We start from the raw sequence: 17,474 nt of genomic DNA on the forward strand, positions 1-17,474 counted from the left end.
TGTTCACTGTGTATGGATTATTTCTGACCCAACCTTCGTAAGTAAGGTATTGTTTGCAGTGTGTGTAAAACTCAATGATGAAGATGCAATGCCTGTTTTCCTGACAGCAGAGGTTTTCCTTGGCCAAAATGCCTCCCTACCCCAGTGGTATATGCAGCATGACATGTGCACCGGTTAGCAGCTGTGTTCCACCCCAGAAGTGGCTGCATTCCAACAGTGCGGCACATACATGGTTTGTGAAGTACTTGGGCATGCTCCAGGAGGAAAGCTGGTATTGAAATGTAACATGTTATTCCTCAATGGTTTCTGGGGCAGATGTTATAGAAATGCAACACTTATTATTGAGTGGTTCTAGCTATGTTTGAATCACTGTACTCCTGAGCTGGAAGTGGTCTAATTATTATTATTATTATTATTATTGGATTCCCCTCCCCACACACTGACCTGAAATCCTTCCCGTGCTTTACCTCCTCCCACTCTCTGCCAAAGACCTCCTTTCATTTCACATATGAAATGATCCCAAAAGCATGTCTATGTTACACAATGTGTCTGCGAGCAAATCAAGGCAATGGGGAAATGATGTAATCACAGCAGGGCTAAGAGTGTGATGTCATCATGACAGCAGTTTACACTTTAAGTGCTGGTGAGGCAGGCCAGGCTCTGAACTAGAGTTCACTTTTTAGCCAAAGGGCAGATACAGCATGGTCAGCAGCGAGGCAAGCCCTGCAGATAAGGCTCAACCACTGACTTGGAGGGACTCTCTTTTGGGGGGCGAGAGGAGAGGTCAGTCTCCATGACCTTAGCTAGGACTGCTGACAAGCGAGACAGTTAATGTAATTGCATTAGTGGGGGTTGCATATTGTAAATTTCTGGTTAATAGAGCTTGGCAAATACTGAACACATGGCACACGCTACCTTCTGTGTGTGCGATGACGATGGTTACCTGGGGGTGTCTGGGGTGGGAAAGGCTGAGTGAATGGTGGGAAATGGATTCAGTACTCTATGCAGGGCCCGTGTAATATGTTGGTCAGAGGACAGGAGCACATTAATTAACCCTTTCCTCTGTGTGTGTCCCTTTTATCTGAGGGTTGATGTTTCCATCACCTTCTCTGATGAGTGTGGGAGCAGCTAGATGCTTGGAGCTAGATCCTTAACTGTGTTGTGGTTATGTTCGATGCAGCTGGCCTTAAGCCACCCTCCCATTCCCCTGATACTGGGGCTATCAGGGAGCTGACATGTTTCCTAGTCTTGACACATCCTGGAGTGGTCACACACAGAGACCTCTCCATTGGCTGGAACACTGTGTGGTGCCTTTGTGCCTTCCTGCCCCTAGTGCGCCTGTGTGGGGATGAGATGGCTTGACACCAGCTGAGGTTTTTCCCAGACTGAGGAAGCTTTAAAACCCCTTTGTGCCCAATGGGAGACTTAAATAGGGCTGAAAGGTATGACCCTAGGTATCTACTAACACATGGACACAGGCAGCTTTGCAAATGCAGGCACTTTGTTATGCAGTAGCTGGCATAACATGTTAACAGGCTCATAGACTCCATGGTCCTGTTGACACCATGTCACCCGGCAGGCCGGCCTTACTGCTTGCTGAAAGTTTGCAGTGCTGTAGCACTTTGCATCTGAGGCACTTAATGCATTCTGGAAACATTAGTAAACGTAAATTCACCCCCTTTCTATGCAATGGGCATGGTTGCACCCATTCACTAGATTCTTGGGGCATAGTCACACCCCACAGTCACTCTCATATCGATTGGAGATGGTGAACCCTCATGCTCACTCTGAGGGATATAGGTGTGATCATGCCTTATGCAAACTCACATGTTCACAGGGTGTCTTCCATCCTCTGGCTCTCTCTCACATATGGATGTGAGCGTGGTCAGTCCCCATGCTCACTCGCACTCACTGATGTGGGCGTGGTCACCCTCACACACTGATGTGAGCACAGTCCATCCCCTCATTGACTCTCACATTGATGTGAGCATGGCAAGTCCCCCTGCTCACTCACATGCTGTGGGTGTGGGTTACTCCCCATGCTCACTCGTTGCTGTGGGTGTGGTCAGACCATGCTCAGGTTAGCGTGCAAGTGGTTACGCCAAATTCTCACTCTCACACATTGATATGAACATGCTTACTCCTGCTCACAAACTGATGTGGGTGTGGTGAGTCCTCACACTATTCTTACACATGGATAGGGGTTGGGGTCAGTCCCCTCACTCACTCTGAGGTACATGTAGTAGTCAGGTAGTCAGTCTGCATGCTCGCTCATTGACTTAGCTGTGGATGTGGTTGCTCCCCATGCTCATTCGCACACACAGATGTGGGTACAGTTGCTTCCAATTTCACCATCATAATGATGTGGCATGATTACTCCCCAGGCACACACTTACTGATGTGGGTGTGATCAGTCCCCATTCGCAGTCACCTTGGGTCAGCATGTTTACTCCCCGTGTTCACTCTCATACATTGGCATGGGTCTGGTCACCCAGTGCTTACTATCACACGTTGATGTGGGTGTGGTCATTTCCCACATTCATGTTCACAATTTAGAGTGGGCATGGTCAGTCCCAGCCTCATTTTCACATTGATGTGGACATGGTTAGAGCCTGTACCCACATCCACATCTGCTCTGTGATCTGCAAAAATGGGCTGTGAATATTCACAACTGCATCTGCTCAGATTGGTGTGGGTGTGGTCCATCCCCATGCTCACTTGTACACATTGGTGTGGACTGTCCCCATGCTCACCTGCACATGTCCATTTGGGTGTGGTCAGTCCCCATGCTCACTCGCAGACATTGATGTAGGCGTGGTCCATCCCCATGCTCACGTGCACATGTTGGTGCAGGTATGGTTACTTCCCACACTTGCTCTGGCCTGGTTTATACCTAAACTGAAGAGAGACAAGGTGGGTGAGGTATCTCTTTATTGGACCAACTGCTGTTGGTGAGAGAGAAAAGCTATGTGTGACTTGACAGCTTGTTTCTCTCACCATTAGAAGTTGGTCCAATGAAAGATAATATCTAAGTCATGTCAGTTCCAGACGATCTAAAACTTAGGTCAACCTAGCTGCATTGCTCAGGGCTGTGCAAAATTGCGTGTCTGGTGCAATGTAGTTAGGTTGACCTAACGACTTCCTGTCGATGCAGCTAGGTTGATGGAAGAATGTGCAGCTGTAGGGGTTTGTGGTGTGGACAGATGCTGTGACACAGTGATGTTGTATGGGCAGTACTCACACTTAGTCTCTCACATTGATGTGGGCGTGGTCACTTCTCATGCTCATTTTCACATTGATGTGGATGACATTGATGTATGTGCTCAGCCTTTGCTCACTGTCACATATTCATGTGGGCGTGGCCACTCCCCATACATACTCTCACACATTCGTGTGGGTGCAATCTGTCTGCATGCTCGTTCTTGTGCACTGATGTCCCTTTCTGGTGACCTAGCTCCAGCTACACTGGGGTTTCGGTCGGCACAGATGGCCCTCATGGATGTGGAATTTTCACACTTCTGAGCTCTGTAGCTATGTTGACCTAAGCTTTAAGTGAAGCCCAGGCCCTGGTGTCTGAAGACATGCATTGACAGCATAGAAGCCACTGCATTACCAGCTTGCCTCTGCTCTTTAATAGCTCTTTTGATAGCTATTGGATTGGAATATTGATGGAAAAGTATCCCCTTGTCAATATGCAGTTGAACTGCCACCTACTCAAGCTCTGGTAAATTATCAGAAGTACAGTACGTATCATAGAGTAAAAGGAGCCATTAAAGGGTAAAATCTACCTCGATGCATGAGACCAGCATGAGGCCTGTATGGATTGTATTTCTGCTTAAGACTTCAACATAGGGATTACGACATACATGGTATATGTGGCCCTCTGCTCATGGGGAATTAATAGAGATACCAATTGTCTAGTAACACTGGATGACTTATCACTATCTACTTATTTTCCTTTCAATGAACCTGGCTTTGAAAGCACAACCAGATGAGACTGGGGACAAGAGAGAGTGGTTGTAGATGGGGCATTTGTGAGGCATATATTGTGTGAGTATGTGTGTGAGAGGGAGTATTTGTGTGTCATCCAAGGTGGAGCATCCCTTAGTATAACCCTTCAGTGGGATTCCTCCTAGGCAAAAGACACCAGTGACACCAAACTCAACACTACTAGCACCGAGGTCTTACACAAAGCCACCCCGAAAGCAGCGTGGGTTGGGTTTTGTAGGGTGGAGGGGTGGTGGATTTGAAGAGTCAGTAAAAATAAATAGAGAACCAACATTTCTAAACTGATAGCAAATACCTGGTAAATATCACAAATTAAAGAGGGGAAAAAAATCAAATGAAATTAAAGAGAGGCAAACAAGTTAGCTCAGGTCCTCCGCTGCAGCCAAAGAGCACTAGGTACAGCTGATTGGCTGAAAAAGTGGCTTTGAATCACCTTTGCATAACTCCAAGGGACACTGTTGTGGCCAGATATTGCCAGGGTATTGGGATATCCCTACACCCCTTTTTTCCTGGCCATGCCCCTATGCTTAGGTTGGGGGGGATGGTTCTGGAGCCACTGCAGGAGTTATATATAGGACTGGTCACTGCATTTTTATCAAAAAGGTTTTTCAATGAAAAAATGACTTTTTGAACAATACCTGCAGTTTTACAAACATTTTCATATTGATTTACATTTTCTGATTTTTCAGTGAACTGATTCAAAATAAGAAAAAAATCAGTTTGAATCAAATTGAATATAAACAAAAAGAAAGTTTTTCTTCTCCTTCTGAAAAAACCCAAATAAATAAGTAAGCCCTAGAAAAAAGGTACTTCAAATCAAATCAAAATTATTTTTTATTGGTTTCAAATCCGTTCCAAACGAATGTTCGTTTCAGATCATTCCATCAAACAATGGGGACATTTTGGGGGGAAATGTCAAGGGAAATGCAATTTTATTTCATTGGCTATTTTCCACAGAAAAGAATTAAACATTTTTGCACAGCCCTAGCTGGATACCGCTGAAGAAACTTCCTATGTAGGGGAGAACCTTGTGAGCCTGAGTCCACAATGTTAAAACGACTTTGTTCTGGGATCTGCTCTGAAGTTGCTAAATTGAAGGACAGGATCTGACTTGCTGTATGAAGTGAATATGCAAAATAACACACACACATGCATATAAACAACAGTGTGGTAGTTTTGCCACATGGAGATAAGGGTGCTGCTCTAGCACATGCTCGACTCTTGACAGGCCTTGCCCAGCTGAGAGAAGGGTGGATGAGATGATATCAATGAAACAAGCTTTCACTGCATGTGTAAAATTCTTTATCTGACTCCTTTCTTTCTCCCCCTTTCTCCTTAAAGGTTGAAAAAAACGATGACGTTGACCAAAAGATTGAGCAAGATGGCATCAAACCAGAAGATAAAGCTCATAAGGCAGCCACCAAAATCCAGGCCAGCTTCCGTGGACACATAACAAGGAAAAAGCTCAAGGGGGAGAAGAAGGGAGATGTCCAAGCAGCTGATGCTGAGGCTGCTGAGAAGAAGGATGAGGCCCCGTCTGATGGTGTGGCAGAGAACAAAGAGAGCGACGCTCCTGCTGCCACAGAAGCTGCTCCGTCTGACAGCGTCCCACCTGCAGAGGGCAGCAAAGATGGCAGCGCTCCCTCGGAGGAGAAGCAGGGGGAAGGCACCGCTGATGCTGGCTCAGAGCAGCCAGCTCCGCAAGCAGCCACTCCCGCCTCCTCCTCAGAGGACAAGCCCGCTCCTACTGCCACCGAAACGGAAAGTGCCACTAAAGCTTCCACTGATAACTCGCCATCCTTGAAGGCTGACGAAGCCCAAGACAAAGAGGAGCCTAAACAAGCCGATGTGCCTGCTGCTGTCACCACCACTGCTGCAGAGGATGCTACTGCCAAGGCAATAGCACAAACGGAGACGGCGGAGAGCAGCCAAACCGAAGAGAAGACAGGTAAGTGGATGTCAAGGAGCAGGGCTTTCTCTAAATGAACTGTGAAATGCCCCTTGCCTCCCTGTGGTTCTCTGGAGTGTCAAAGATAGAGTGGTAAGAAGTTAATAAGTGAGGAAGACAGGTGGGCAATGACCAGTCCAGTCATCTTTGTGTTTCAGGAAAAGGTGAGAGAGATTTTCATAATAGATCCCTGAGCTTGTGGAAATACCTGTGGAAGCTGTATGATATGGGATATGGCTAAATGGGTGGAAGGGAGAAGACAGACTCCAGTGCAGGGAATCTTTTGAGGGTAACAAGAGTCTGAATCCAGATCTATGGTGAAAGCAGATTCTGAAGGGATTTTTTGAACCTCATTTACCTTGGGCCTGTCCAGAGACAACCCCCTGAATTCATGCCCTCAGCTTTGATTCTTTAGGGCCTGATTCTCCACTGTTTTGCCCTCTGTGTCAACCTTTACACCTGTGCAAAAGTGGGTGTAAAATGCCATCACTGGAGTGAGCAACCAGAGAATCTTGATTTGGTAGAATTTTACACCCACTCTGCACTCCCTTGGCACAGGTGCAACATCCCTTTCATTTGGCTGTTATCATCTCCTTTAATAGTGAGGACGTACATGCACCAGCTCCATTGTAATGACCAGAGCTAAGTAATTTATTACAGCAGATATTGATTTGATTATTTTCATCTATTTTGTTTGCAGGTTGTCAGTGAGCTGTTTACAATATTCTTGCACCTAATTCTAAATTATTTGCAAATTTCTTCAGTAAATATTTCTTGGCCGCAGATCACTGGAATTGTGACCACTACAATTGAATATACAATTTGCAGTTCACGCTCTAACAGAAGTAAATAGCTTAGCTTGCCATCACAGAGTGAGTTGTAAATTTTACCATTGCATATACACTTTTTAAAATTAGCTTTCAGTGAATATTTGAATATTCAAGCACAACATTTGCTTTTTATTCATATTCATTTGATATTCTTGCTAGCGGAACTCAAGCTCTCGAGTGTTTTCAGAAAGCAAATGTAGAAGGTTTGTGACCACAGTCAAATCAAAATTCCCTTTGGAATGTTAATGAATATTGGTAACAAAATCTCATTTCCCACTAGTTGATCAGCTTTTCCAATCACAAATTCACACAGTTGGTGTGTTCTAGGATCACAGAAATTAGAGATGGGGAAAAAAAGATCCAATATGTCTTTTTATCCATTTCCCTGATGTGGGATTGTTCCCTGCAATATGTATTTAGGCATGGCAGAATTTGATTTTAATTTTTTTATAATTTTGACATCAATATCCATGTTTATTTGTAAGCCTTTTTCAATTTTTATTAATTTAAATGTTCACAGTTTGGGGAAATTATGTGTGTGTGTGTGTGTGTGGAGGGGGTCAGATAATTATTTAATGATGGGAGATACTGAGATTCAAAAAGTTAAGGCTTTACAACCATTAAAACACAAATTGTCAACATCGTGTCAAAATATACAAAGCAAACAGCCTTAAATCAAACTCTAAATTCTCAAGTGGCATTTTTCTTATTCTGCCTGTCTGTCATATGTTATGATTATTGATGGAAATATTTTTTCATCTGTTTGTGTGCATAAGGTGAAATCGACGTTTTTCTAACCCTTCCGAGTCTAAATATGTTCCACAGTACTTTGCCTAGTCTAGTTGTGAAGGGCTTTCACAACAGTAGGGCTACCACAATGGAGCTTCCAGTGTTTCCTACATCTCACGGCTAGGAAATGTTCCCTGATACACAGCCTACGTTTTTCTTTTCCTAATTGCATCCTATCACTCCACCGTGTCCCTCTGAACAATGCTTCTCCTTCCTTGGCGTTTACTCCCTTCCTAGACTCATACACAGTGACCATGTCCCCTCAGTCATCATTTAGTTATGCATTATCCTGCCAACTCCCAGCAGTGCTGTGGTGGCTTGGTCATCCATGAAAGAGCAAGGACTACTAAACATCTGTCACTCCAGCACCCTGCCAGTCCAGGGACTGATCTCTTCAGCTTTTCTCAAAATCTCCTCTTTCAGCTCTATCAGGCTATTTCTCCTTGAAGTCATTCTCTTGGCTTTCAAAGTTCATCTTTTATCATTTTTGTGGTTGAAGACTAGCACCGAACTATGCAGTGTGAGGCTGCCAAAAATAAATAAATCAAATTGGCTACTGGCCAGCTTCGTTGGTTGGCTCATTGCCATGGCACGCTTGGCTGCTACTACTATGAAGAGTAAGTGCAGGTCATTCTACATTTGTGTGGTGTTGTTCATTTGGGTAGAATTTTGCTACACTCATCACCTCATCTACGGGTATGTTCCTGGGGTACCACTGGCAGTGGATGAGGGCATTTGACCTACATGCTTGGGAGGTCTTTTACCTCTGCATCTGAGTAAAAGAAAGAAAAGGAGAGACTGAATGAATGAGTTAATCAATTAACCAAATTGCATTACCTGTAATGCTTAAAGTTAAACATTTCTGCAGTGAACAGGAAGTGGGGCAGCTCCTCCAGAACAGTATTTACTCTACTAATACACCCATCATCCCCCAACTGTTCAGCCTGAGATACTCTATTAAGCTTGTCTTTTAGGTAACTGCTTTGGAAACTGGCTTTAACCAAGCAATCCAGTGTCCAGTATTAATTTATTTGGTGCCTCAGGGTTCCCTGAATTTTTATTATAAAGCACCTTCAAAATAATTCTGATTAGGGCTGCTGGACCATGAAGCAAAGATGTGGGGTTCTACCCAGGATAAGGCATGAATGAGCCATGGGGCCAAATTCAGAGGCTGACCTAAGTTAGAATCCTTAGACCCCCCTCACATCCCCTTCCCTGTGTGTAGATGTAGGTTGATGCCACGTACAATCTGAGGAGCTGGGAGAAGATGTAAGTTAAACTAGGAGGTGGCCTACTTAAATTTACATTTCTTCACACTCTCCTGTTTGTTGCTTTTCTTGCCACATTCCTGGCTTCTGGCCCCTTAAACTCTGTCCTACTCAGTGGGACAAAGTCAGCAGGGAAGTGTAAGGAGTATCTACCTTACATATTGGTAAGGAGGTGCATGTCTAAGGCCTAGTCTATACTACAAAGTTAGATCAACGTAAGTCGCCTTGCATTCACCTTTATGTGCATGTCTCTGCACTCAGATTTGTCTCCCGGTGATGTAAGTGCCTGTTACAACGACACAGTAAAACTGCTTCCCCAGACGGCATGGGGCCATTGTCAATCTACTGAGGTCAATGCAGTGCAAGTATAGACACCTGTGTCGACGCTAACAGTCCTCCACAGTGCCCCATTCCCTGAGACAGTGATCACTTTGGTCACGATTTTAAACTCTACTGTCCAAGGGTCATAGAGACCAGAAGCCACCCACAACCCCCACCCCTTTAAGGCCCCTGCATATTTTTGAAATGTCTTTTCCTGATTGCCCACCTCATAAGCACACCAAGCGGCTCACCTTTGTTGAGTGCAACCGGCACCCCCACCAACCATGCTGGCTCCACGCACACCAAGAGATACTGGATGCGCTCCTGCCTGGACTACACTGGAAGTACTGGATCTCCTGGGCCTGTTGGGAGAAGATGCTGTGAAGCACAACTAGGGACCACCCATAGAAATGTGGAGACCTATGAGCAGAATGCAGGGGGATACAGGGAAAGGGGTACAACAGGGATCAGCAGAAGGATTTTTGCCAGGAATACCACAAGGCCAGGGAATGCAACAGATCTGGTGCTGGACTGCAGACCTGCTGCTTCTACAATGAACTGCATGCCATACTTGGCAGAGACTCCATGGGCACCCAGCAGAACACTGTGGAACCTCGGAGAAGTCCAAGATAGTGACCCCTGCCATGAAGAATGAGGAGGAGGGAAACGTGGCTGGGAACTCCAGGACCCCTTGGAAATTCTGCCACAGTGTAGCCAGTCCCGCCAAGCAAATGCGGGTGATCCTGATGAAGGGGAAGGGAACTCAGGTAAGTGTGTGCATGCATTTTTCCTCAAAATATTGACATTTAAAGATGGCGCCTGGCCCATCCCCAAGTTACTAAGACACAGGTATCTACTTTTCATTGTTTTACTTCTATGAGAAGAGGTAGTGATACAATAAACAGAGGTAGAGTTGGCATCTGCTTTTCATACCCCTATTGGACTAGGTGGCAGGGTGAATGTGTTCATGTGGAGTTCTTTGTTTAGGTATATAGTCATGTCCCGGATAGCCTCCTGAGAGGTCTCCATGAAATTTGCACGGAAGTCCTTTGCAATACTCTCCTGAAGGTTTCTAGGGATGGCAGCTTTATTTCTTCCTCCGTGGTAGGACACTTTCCCACGCCACTCCACAATGAGTTCAGCTGGTACCACTGCAGTACACAGGTAGCAGCATACAGAGCCGGGCGGCTTAAGGATGCCAGCAGCAGCTGTGCTCTCTGTGCCTTTGTGACCATCAGGAGTGAGATACCAGCTAAAATCACCACTGACTGTGGGAAATGGTGCCAATATCCAGTGCCATTGTCCTATACTCATCCCCTGAAATAGGGACTGGAATAGGGGCTGAAATGTTATAACTTCATGCAACAGATAATCTTTGCTCACTCCCATCGTCCCTGTGGGCCATACTCACCCTGGCTGGGGCTGGAGAACAGTGCCGCGCAGGGGTGCTCCACAGCTGAAGTGTCAATAAGCATTTCTCATTAAAAGTGTTTGTGGGAATCAGGGAAGGGTGTTGTGAAATTTATCTTTCCCTTTCCATGTGGCTGTAAATCCAATGGTACATCTGTCTGTTTTTATCAGCAGCTTCTGGTATGGTGGCCTGGAGGGATGCCCCTGCCACGCCCGCTGAATGCCTGGCCCTGATGAGCAGGAAAAAGAAGAGGACTAAGGAGAACACATTCAGCAAGTTCCTGCAAGCCATGCTGCATCAGCCCATGAACGAAGGGCCTGGGAGACCAATATGACTGACAATATGGAGAAAGACAGAGAGGAAAGGAGAAGTCCAGGAGTCTCAGCAGGTGTAAGAAAGTGAAATGCACCAGGACATAATGAGTCTTCTCAGGCAGCAAACCCAAATGCTGCAGACCTTGACTGGCCTACAGGTCCAAAAATCCTGGACTCTCCACTTTTGCAGTGCTTGGAGCACTCCGCTGTTGCTGCTCCCTAACTGCCCAACATACCACAAGGCATCATGGGCCACATCATTATCCCTACCACACTCCACTCCAGGATACAGCAAGGAAACCCACAGCTTCACACACAATGACCTGTGAGCATCACAACTGGTGTATGCGTAGCCACAGTGGATTACATTTCTTTACTCACATGGACATAAACATTTATTTCCTTTATATTTCTAATTTTTCACCCCATTAAGTTATGTTGAAAATGTGTATAACATTGCCTATGGTTTCTTTGCCCACGGATTTTCTGCACTGTGTTTTTTTCTACTCAATAAAGTTCAATTTTGGGACAACCAAATTATCTTTATTAACTCACAACGCACATTGCAGAATGCATAGTGGCACTCAAAGCAAACAGCACTTGTAAATGCACCCCAAGCACCACAGAATTCATGGCTTAAGGAAAAAACTCTGTCACATTTATTAATATACAGCAAACACTACACAATTCTTAGCGGCACGCAAAGTTCCAGGCCCAGAGAACACTCTGGCAGAGAATACTACTGTGGCTCATAGTTAAAGTGCTCTTTCAAAGCCTCCCACAACCGCATAGCTCCAAGTCTGGCTCTTGTAATAGCCCTTAGGTCTGGCTATTCAAAGTCAGCAGGCAGTCTCTCCACCTTTGATTCACGGCCAGTGTACAGTTTCATGAGCTGGGGAGCAAGGGAGTAAGTGGGCTCCCCAAAATCACTATTGGCATTTCAGTATCCCCAAAGGTAATCTGCCAGTTGGAAAAGAATGTCCCTAATTGCAGCTTTCTGAACAGTCCTGTGTTCTTAAAGATGCGAGCATCATGCACCTTCCCTGACCAGCCCACAATGATGTTGGTGAAGTGTCCCCAGTGATCCGCCAATGCTCGCATAACCATGGAAGTAGCCCTTTCTGTCAATGTACTCTGTGGCAAAGTGCTCTGGTGCCAAAATAGAGAGATGCAGCTATTGCCCCACCGCAGTTGGAGAACTCTACTGCTGCAAATCCATCTGCTATTTCCTGCACATTGCTGAGAGTCACAGTCCTGCATAGCAGGAGACGAATAATGGGCCCCGCACATTTGCATAACAATGGCATCCACTGTGGATTTTTCAACACCAAAATTATTTGCCATTGACCAGTAACAATCCGGCATTGCAAGCTTCCAGAGTGCGATCGACACTTGCTTCTCCACTGTCAATGCAGCTCTCATTCTGGTGTCCCTGAGCTGGAGGGTAGGCCACACTCAGCACACAGATTCAGGAATGTGGCTTTTCGCATCTGAAAATTTGGTAGCCAATGCTCGTCATCCCAAATCTGCATTATGATGCTATCCCACCAGTGAATGCTCATTTCTCAAGCCCAGAAGCAGTTCTCCACCAGCTGCAGCTGCTCTGTGAACACCAACAACAACCTTGAATGGGGTTTTGCTATGTCCCACTGCAAATGGTCGTTGAAGAAATCCTCATGTCCCTGGTTGTTGCATTACTTCCTGAGGATCTGCAAATACAGGAGACTCATGCCTTGTGTATTTGCAACACTCAGGAGAATAGTGCAGAACTCTGTGGGCACCATGATTCTCTCAGAGATGGCAGAGACTGAAAAGTGCTGCATGGGATTGTGGGATTGTTTTAAAAAAGATTAAAAACTAAGGAATATGGATGGCATTATGGGACGGAGAAAATTGCATGCTGGGAATTTGACCTCTATCTCCCAGAGCTCTCTGGGTGAGTTATTACTATCCCACAAAACATTGCAAAAATGGCCCAAAATGTATTGTTCTGGATGGCAGCGCATGGCATGCTGGGATACCTATCAATCGTCTTACCATACTTTGCATCAACACATGCCCTTCTGGTGCGTACACACATCACTGACAAAAGCAGCCAAGTATGCTTATGCCCGGGTGATATAAAAACTTTGGCGTCTGCATACCAATGTAACATGTGCCAACCAAAGTCTGTAGTGTGGACACGGACTAATTAAGCGAGCCACATGCTACTCTCAGTTGCATTGGTTTAAGTCTGGAGTGTCTCCACTGAAGTCAGCGGATTTACTCCAGATTTAGATAGGTGTAAAGAGAGATCAGACTCCAGTCTGGTTAATTTGAGGGAGTCTATGATAGCTGGTGTGGGTGAACATGGTGGGGTGCAGGAGAAGGTGTGAGTCACACCCGTTTAGACTGCCTTTTGTCTTTCCTAGATTGTCTTAAATTCACCTCTGAATTTGGCTCACCCTCATATCAAAAGCACTCTTAGAACACCAGGTAAGAATACAGTGAAGCACAGAAATCTCAACTAGTAAATGTGCCTAGGGAAGCAAATTGTTCTTCCTTTGTACAGAAATGAAGAATGCTCTCCTGCTTGGTGAAATAACCTTAAAATGGAGCAGTCTCCCCACTACAATGGAATAATCAGTCAGCCTACAATCACTTTACAAGTCTGGCAGGTCTGCAGTTCCCAGAGGGCTCTACATCCCAGGAGCAATGCACACAAGCAGTCATCACTTCCGCTCACTTCCTTAGAGAACACAAGTCTCCAGGGACACTTTTCAGGATGTAAAAGCTTTGTTTTGATTTGTATCAGAATATTGACCCAGGGACAACCTAGGGAGCATTGCCTATATAAAGATTTGCCTGTGGGCAGCACTGTCTCTTGTACTGTACTTGCTAGTGTGTATGGTCTGATTGATCTACACTGGAGGATCAGTGTGTAACTGAAATGTTAGCATTGGTCTATGCATCACTGGCACAATACAGAGCACCTTTACTAGCATACTTATTTCAGTTGCACTTATCTCTGCATCTACAAAAAGTAGCATAGGAAAGTGATGCATGCACATTTCCCCAGGGGAGCAGTGGTGTAATTGTAACCTGCAAGCCAGTTTGCCAGCACTTCTTGTCTACTGTAATGCTCTATAGTTACAAGCTAAGAACAAACATTAGCATTGCTCATAGCATGCCCCAGCACTATAAAGCCTGAGCCTGATTTTCTGTTGCACTGTAGTCTTCTTCTTAGCATATGCGCAATGTGCCTCAGGTGGCATGTGAACAGGATTCACTACTGGATTTGGCTTGCTGGTTGGATCATAGCTTCCCCAGCTTGGCCCGGGCACTATAGTCATTTGCATCAGCACAAAGTGTGTGTAAAATGCTTATGAATGCATTTTGCACTGGTGCAAATGACTACACAAGGTGCAGAGCAAAGGAGCAGCAGACATCACATCTTCAAAAGGTTTGTAGCAGATTTGTGGATAGAAACTTTACAGGATGGAGCATTCTACCTGCTCCAGTATGTACACTAAAACTATCACTGAATGAGGTTCTCCTTACATAATGTGTGTTGGAGTTGTAAATTTGGAGCAGAAGGACCTGAGTTCAAGCCCTGCTTATATTCATGGTAATAACTGTGTTTAGTAATAATTATATGGGATCTGGCTATGAACAATCTTCCCAATGAGATCAGGTGAAGCAAGAACCTAGCTATTGTTGAGGAAGCCTTTCAACCATGATGCTCACAATACAAGCACCCCACTTTTATTCCTACCAACCAAAAACAAAACAAAAACCCCTAGCCCATGCAGAGTATTGACCCCAAAAAGGGAAAAATGCCAGTGACTCCACAAAGTCCACAATGCACTTCACTGTTGCTATTGCTTTTAAATGGAAGGCACTCATATACTAAGGTGATGGTTGGCAATATAAAATCAATGCTAGACAGCTAGAGTGATCTCTGTGAAATGTAGCTAGCTGCTACATGCCGTACAGTCATAGCCATGCAGGGCATTGCAGCCATGGATTCTCTGTATAGCATGAGCTGCTAGGCTGAACATTGCAGCTGGGCTCTAAGCATATCAAGTATCAGTTGGGATTTATTAGCCAAAGGATCAAATCCAAGAGAGCCATCAGGGTTAGACAGTTCTGTCCTTTGTGCTGCAATTCCTTTAAGGTGAAAGCACTAATTCATCCATAAAATGATAGGCTTAGGCAAATTCCACCTGGTCAGTGTGATCAGTTTAGATGAACATTTCTTGATCACTTCCAATCCATGCAGCAGGTCCATGGACTTGGCTAAGGTGGACCTATGCACTCTGAAATTATGCAGCCATGCAAATGGTTGCATAGGGTCATAGGAATTACCAGGGATAGCTCAGTGGTTTAAGCATTGGCTTGCTAAACTCAGGGTTGTGAGCTCAATCCTTGAGGGCCACCTAGGGATCTGAGGCAAAATCAGTACTTAGTCCTGCTAGTGAAGGCAGTGGGCTGGACTTCATGACCTTTCAAGGTCCCTTCCAGTTTTATGTGATAGGTGTATATGTCTATATAACATTACAGCCAAAATCCATCATGTCCAGTATCCAGCCTTTAACAGTGGCTAGTACCAGATGCTTCAAAGGAAGATGAAAGAATGCCACAGCAGACAGATGTGGGTTAATCTTCCCCCTATATTAGGGCTCATCCTGATCTATGTTAGCTAGACATTGTCTTAAATTGTGAAAGCAGGAGGTTTAATATCCCTTTGAACATTTCTGCTATTATGATAACTGAGGATATTCTTGATAGCCATGTAACTATAAATCCCCTTCTAAATCTTGCTAAATTCTTTGCCTCAACACCTTACTTTGGCAGTGAGTTGCACAGTTTAATCACATGTTGTGTGAAATTTGCCACACTTTAAGTACATTAATGTCTCCTTGTTCTTGTATTATAAGACAGGGATAACAGAAGGTTCCAATCTACCTTCTGTAGGCCGTTCATTTTTATTATGTCTCCTCTTATCCATCTCCTTTCTATGAGAAGCAATCCCAGTATTTTCATATATGAGCTTTTTCAGGCTCTTGAGCATTCTGGTAATTTTTCTCTAAGCATTCTCCAGTCCAGCCTTTTTGAGATGGGGTGACCAGTATTGCACACAATGTTCCAAGGGAGGCTGCATCACAGATTTATGTAATGGCATTTTCATATCTTCTTTATTGCTCTCCATCCTGTTCCATATGCATCCTAACATCCTGTTTGTTTTTTTGACTGCATTTGCACATTGTGCTGAGGTCTTTATTGAGCTCTCTATAGTCATCTCCAGGTCCCTTTCCTGACTTGATCATTCTCCCTTTTGTAAAAATGCTGCATACATCTTGTATTGAAACACATGATTGGCTGTAGAGTGGACCGGTAGCTAAAGAGGCCAAAAATTGTAGACAGGAGCAGGATGCTTTCGGAGCAGTCGGTTGCAATGCTGAGTTCTGCTGGGGCACAGCTCCTGCTCTTGTGGAGAATCAGAGCTCTGCAGGACAAGCATTTCTTTGGCTCTGGAGCTCCCAAGAAGCTGAGCAAAGTAGTTCCTTCCTGCATTCCTTAGGAGCTTTGCCAGAGTGAAGCAAAAGCAGGCTGGCACCAATTGTGTATTCCTTAGGACCTCTACAGCTAGGGACATTCCTGCCCTATGGAATTACAAAACTCCACAAAAACAGGGTCTTGCTCTCCTTCTCTGGATTTTAGAACATCTTCAAGGGAGGCATCTCTTCCAACAAGCTCCACACACCCACCAGTTCAGTTTTATCAGCTCTTCAGCCACAACCCCCTTCTGCCGACTCCCTGTTGCGCCAGGGTCAACTCTGAGAAGAAACCTTCCGTGGGTGGCTGCTGTGCATCTCTCAAGGAAGAAGAGGAGCTTCAAGTTAACTTGTGAGAATAAGCTGGATGGTGGGGGGGTGGTTGTAGGCTGTGGTAGGCTGTTCTCTGGAGGCTTGGCTGGTTTGTGACAACAGGCTGCTGGTGAAGGTGGTCTCTCCACTATGCTGGGACTTTCTACCTAATTCCACGGGTCTTGTTGTATAATTCTGAGAGGCCTTGCCACATAATGTAGATCTAATGCACTGCACAATACAAGGAGTCTTGACTTTAGCCTTTTCTTCCTGTGTCCTTAGACACTTCATTCAATCCATGGGACACTTGGATGGGTTTGAGGATCTCAGCTGAGTTCCTAGCATACAGTAGCCCATATTGTACAGCTGTCACATGTAGAGTGCATGAAAAGACAGAGAGCTATGGAAGGCTAGACCAGGATAAACCTCTAATGGAAAAGACTGTGTTTTTTTTTAACCCTGGCAACAATGAGACTCAAAGCTTTCATGTAAATAGGCTTAAATAGTCATCAGTAATCACACTTAACTACTGGTTATGGTACCACATAGCTTCCATCCATCTTTTTTGCCAATAGCAAATGTCTCCTTTTCATCATGAAGGAGAGCAACAGGTATGAAAAGCAAGAGATGGAGGCGAGGGGATGTTAGTGAGGATGACTGGATGTGACCCTGACCCGGGTGGAGCTATAATACTTGCTGAAGAGATAAGAAGTCACTTTTGCATTTGAAAAATATC

The 17,474-nt window shown here is 45.0% G+C and overlaps 1 protein-coding gene across 1 annotated transcript in view; it reads left to right on the top strand.

The window, feature by feature from the left end:
* GAP43 (growth associated protein 43) overlaps nt 1-17,474 on the top strand; it is a 74,379-nt gene that overhangs the window by 34,310 nt on the left and 22,595 nt on the right. The window contains exon 2 of the mRNA XM_030533421.1: nt 5,350-5,956. Coding sequence (XP_030389281.1) covers nt 5,350-5,956 — 607 coding nt within the window. The remainder of the gene's footprint in view (nt 1-5,349; nt 5,957-17,474) is intronic.

This window comes from Gopherus evgoodei, chromosome 1 (assembly GCF_007399415.2).
Source record: "Gopherus evgoodei ecotype Sinaloan lineage chromosome 1, rGopEvg1_v1.p, whole genome shotgun sequence".
NCBI classification, from domain to species: domain Eukaryota; kingdom Metazoa; phylum Chordata; order Testudines; family Testudinidae; genus Gopherus; species Gopherus evgoodei.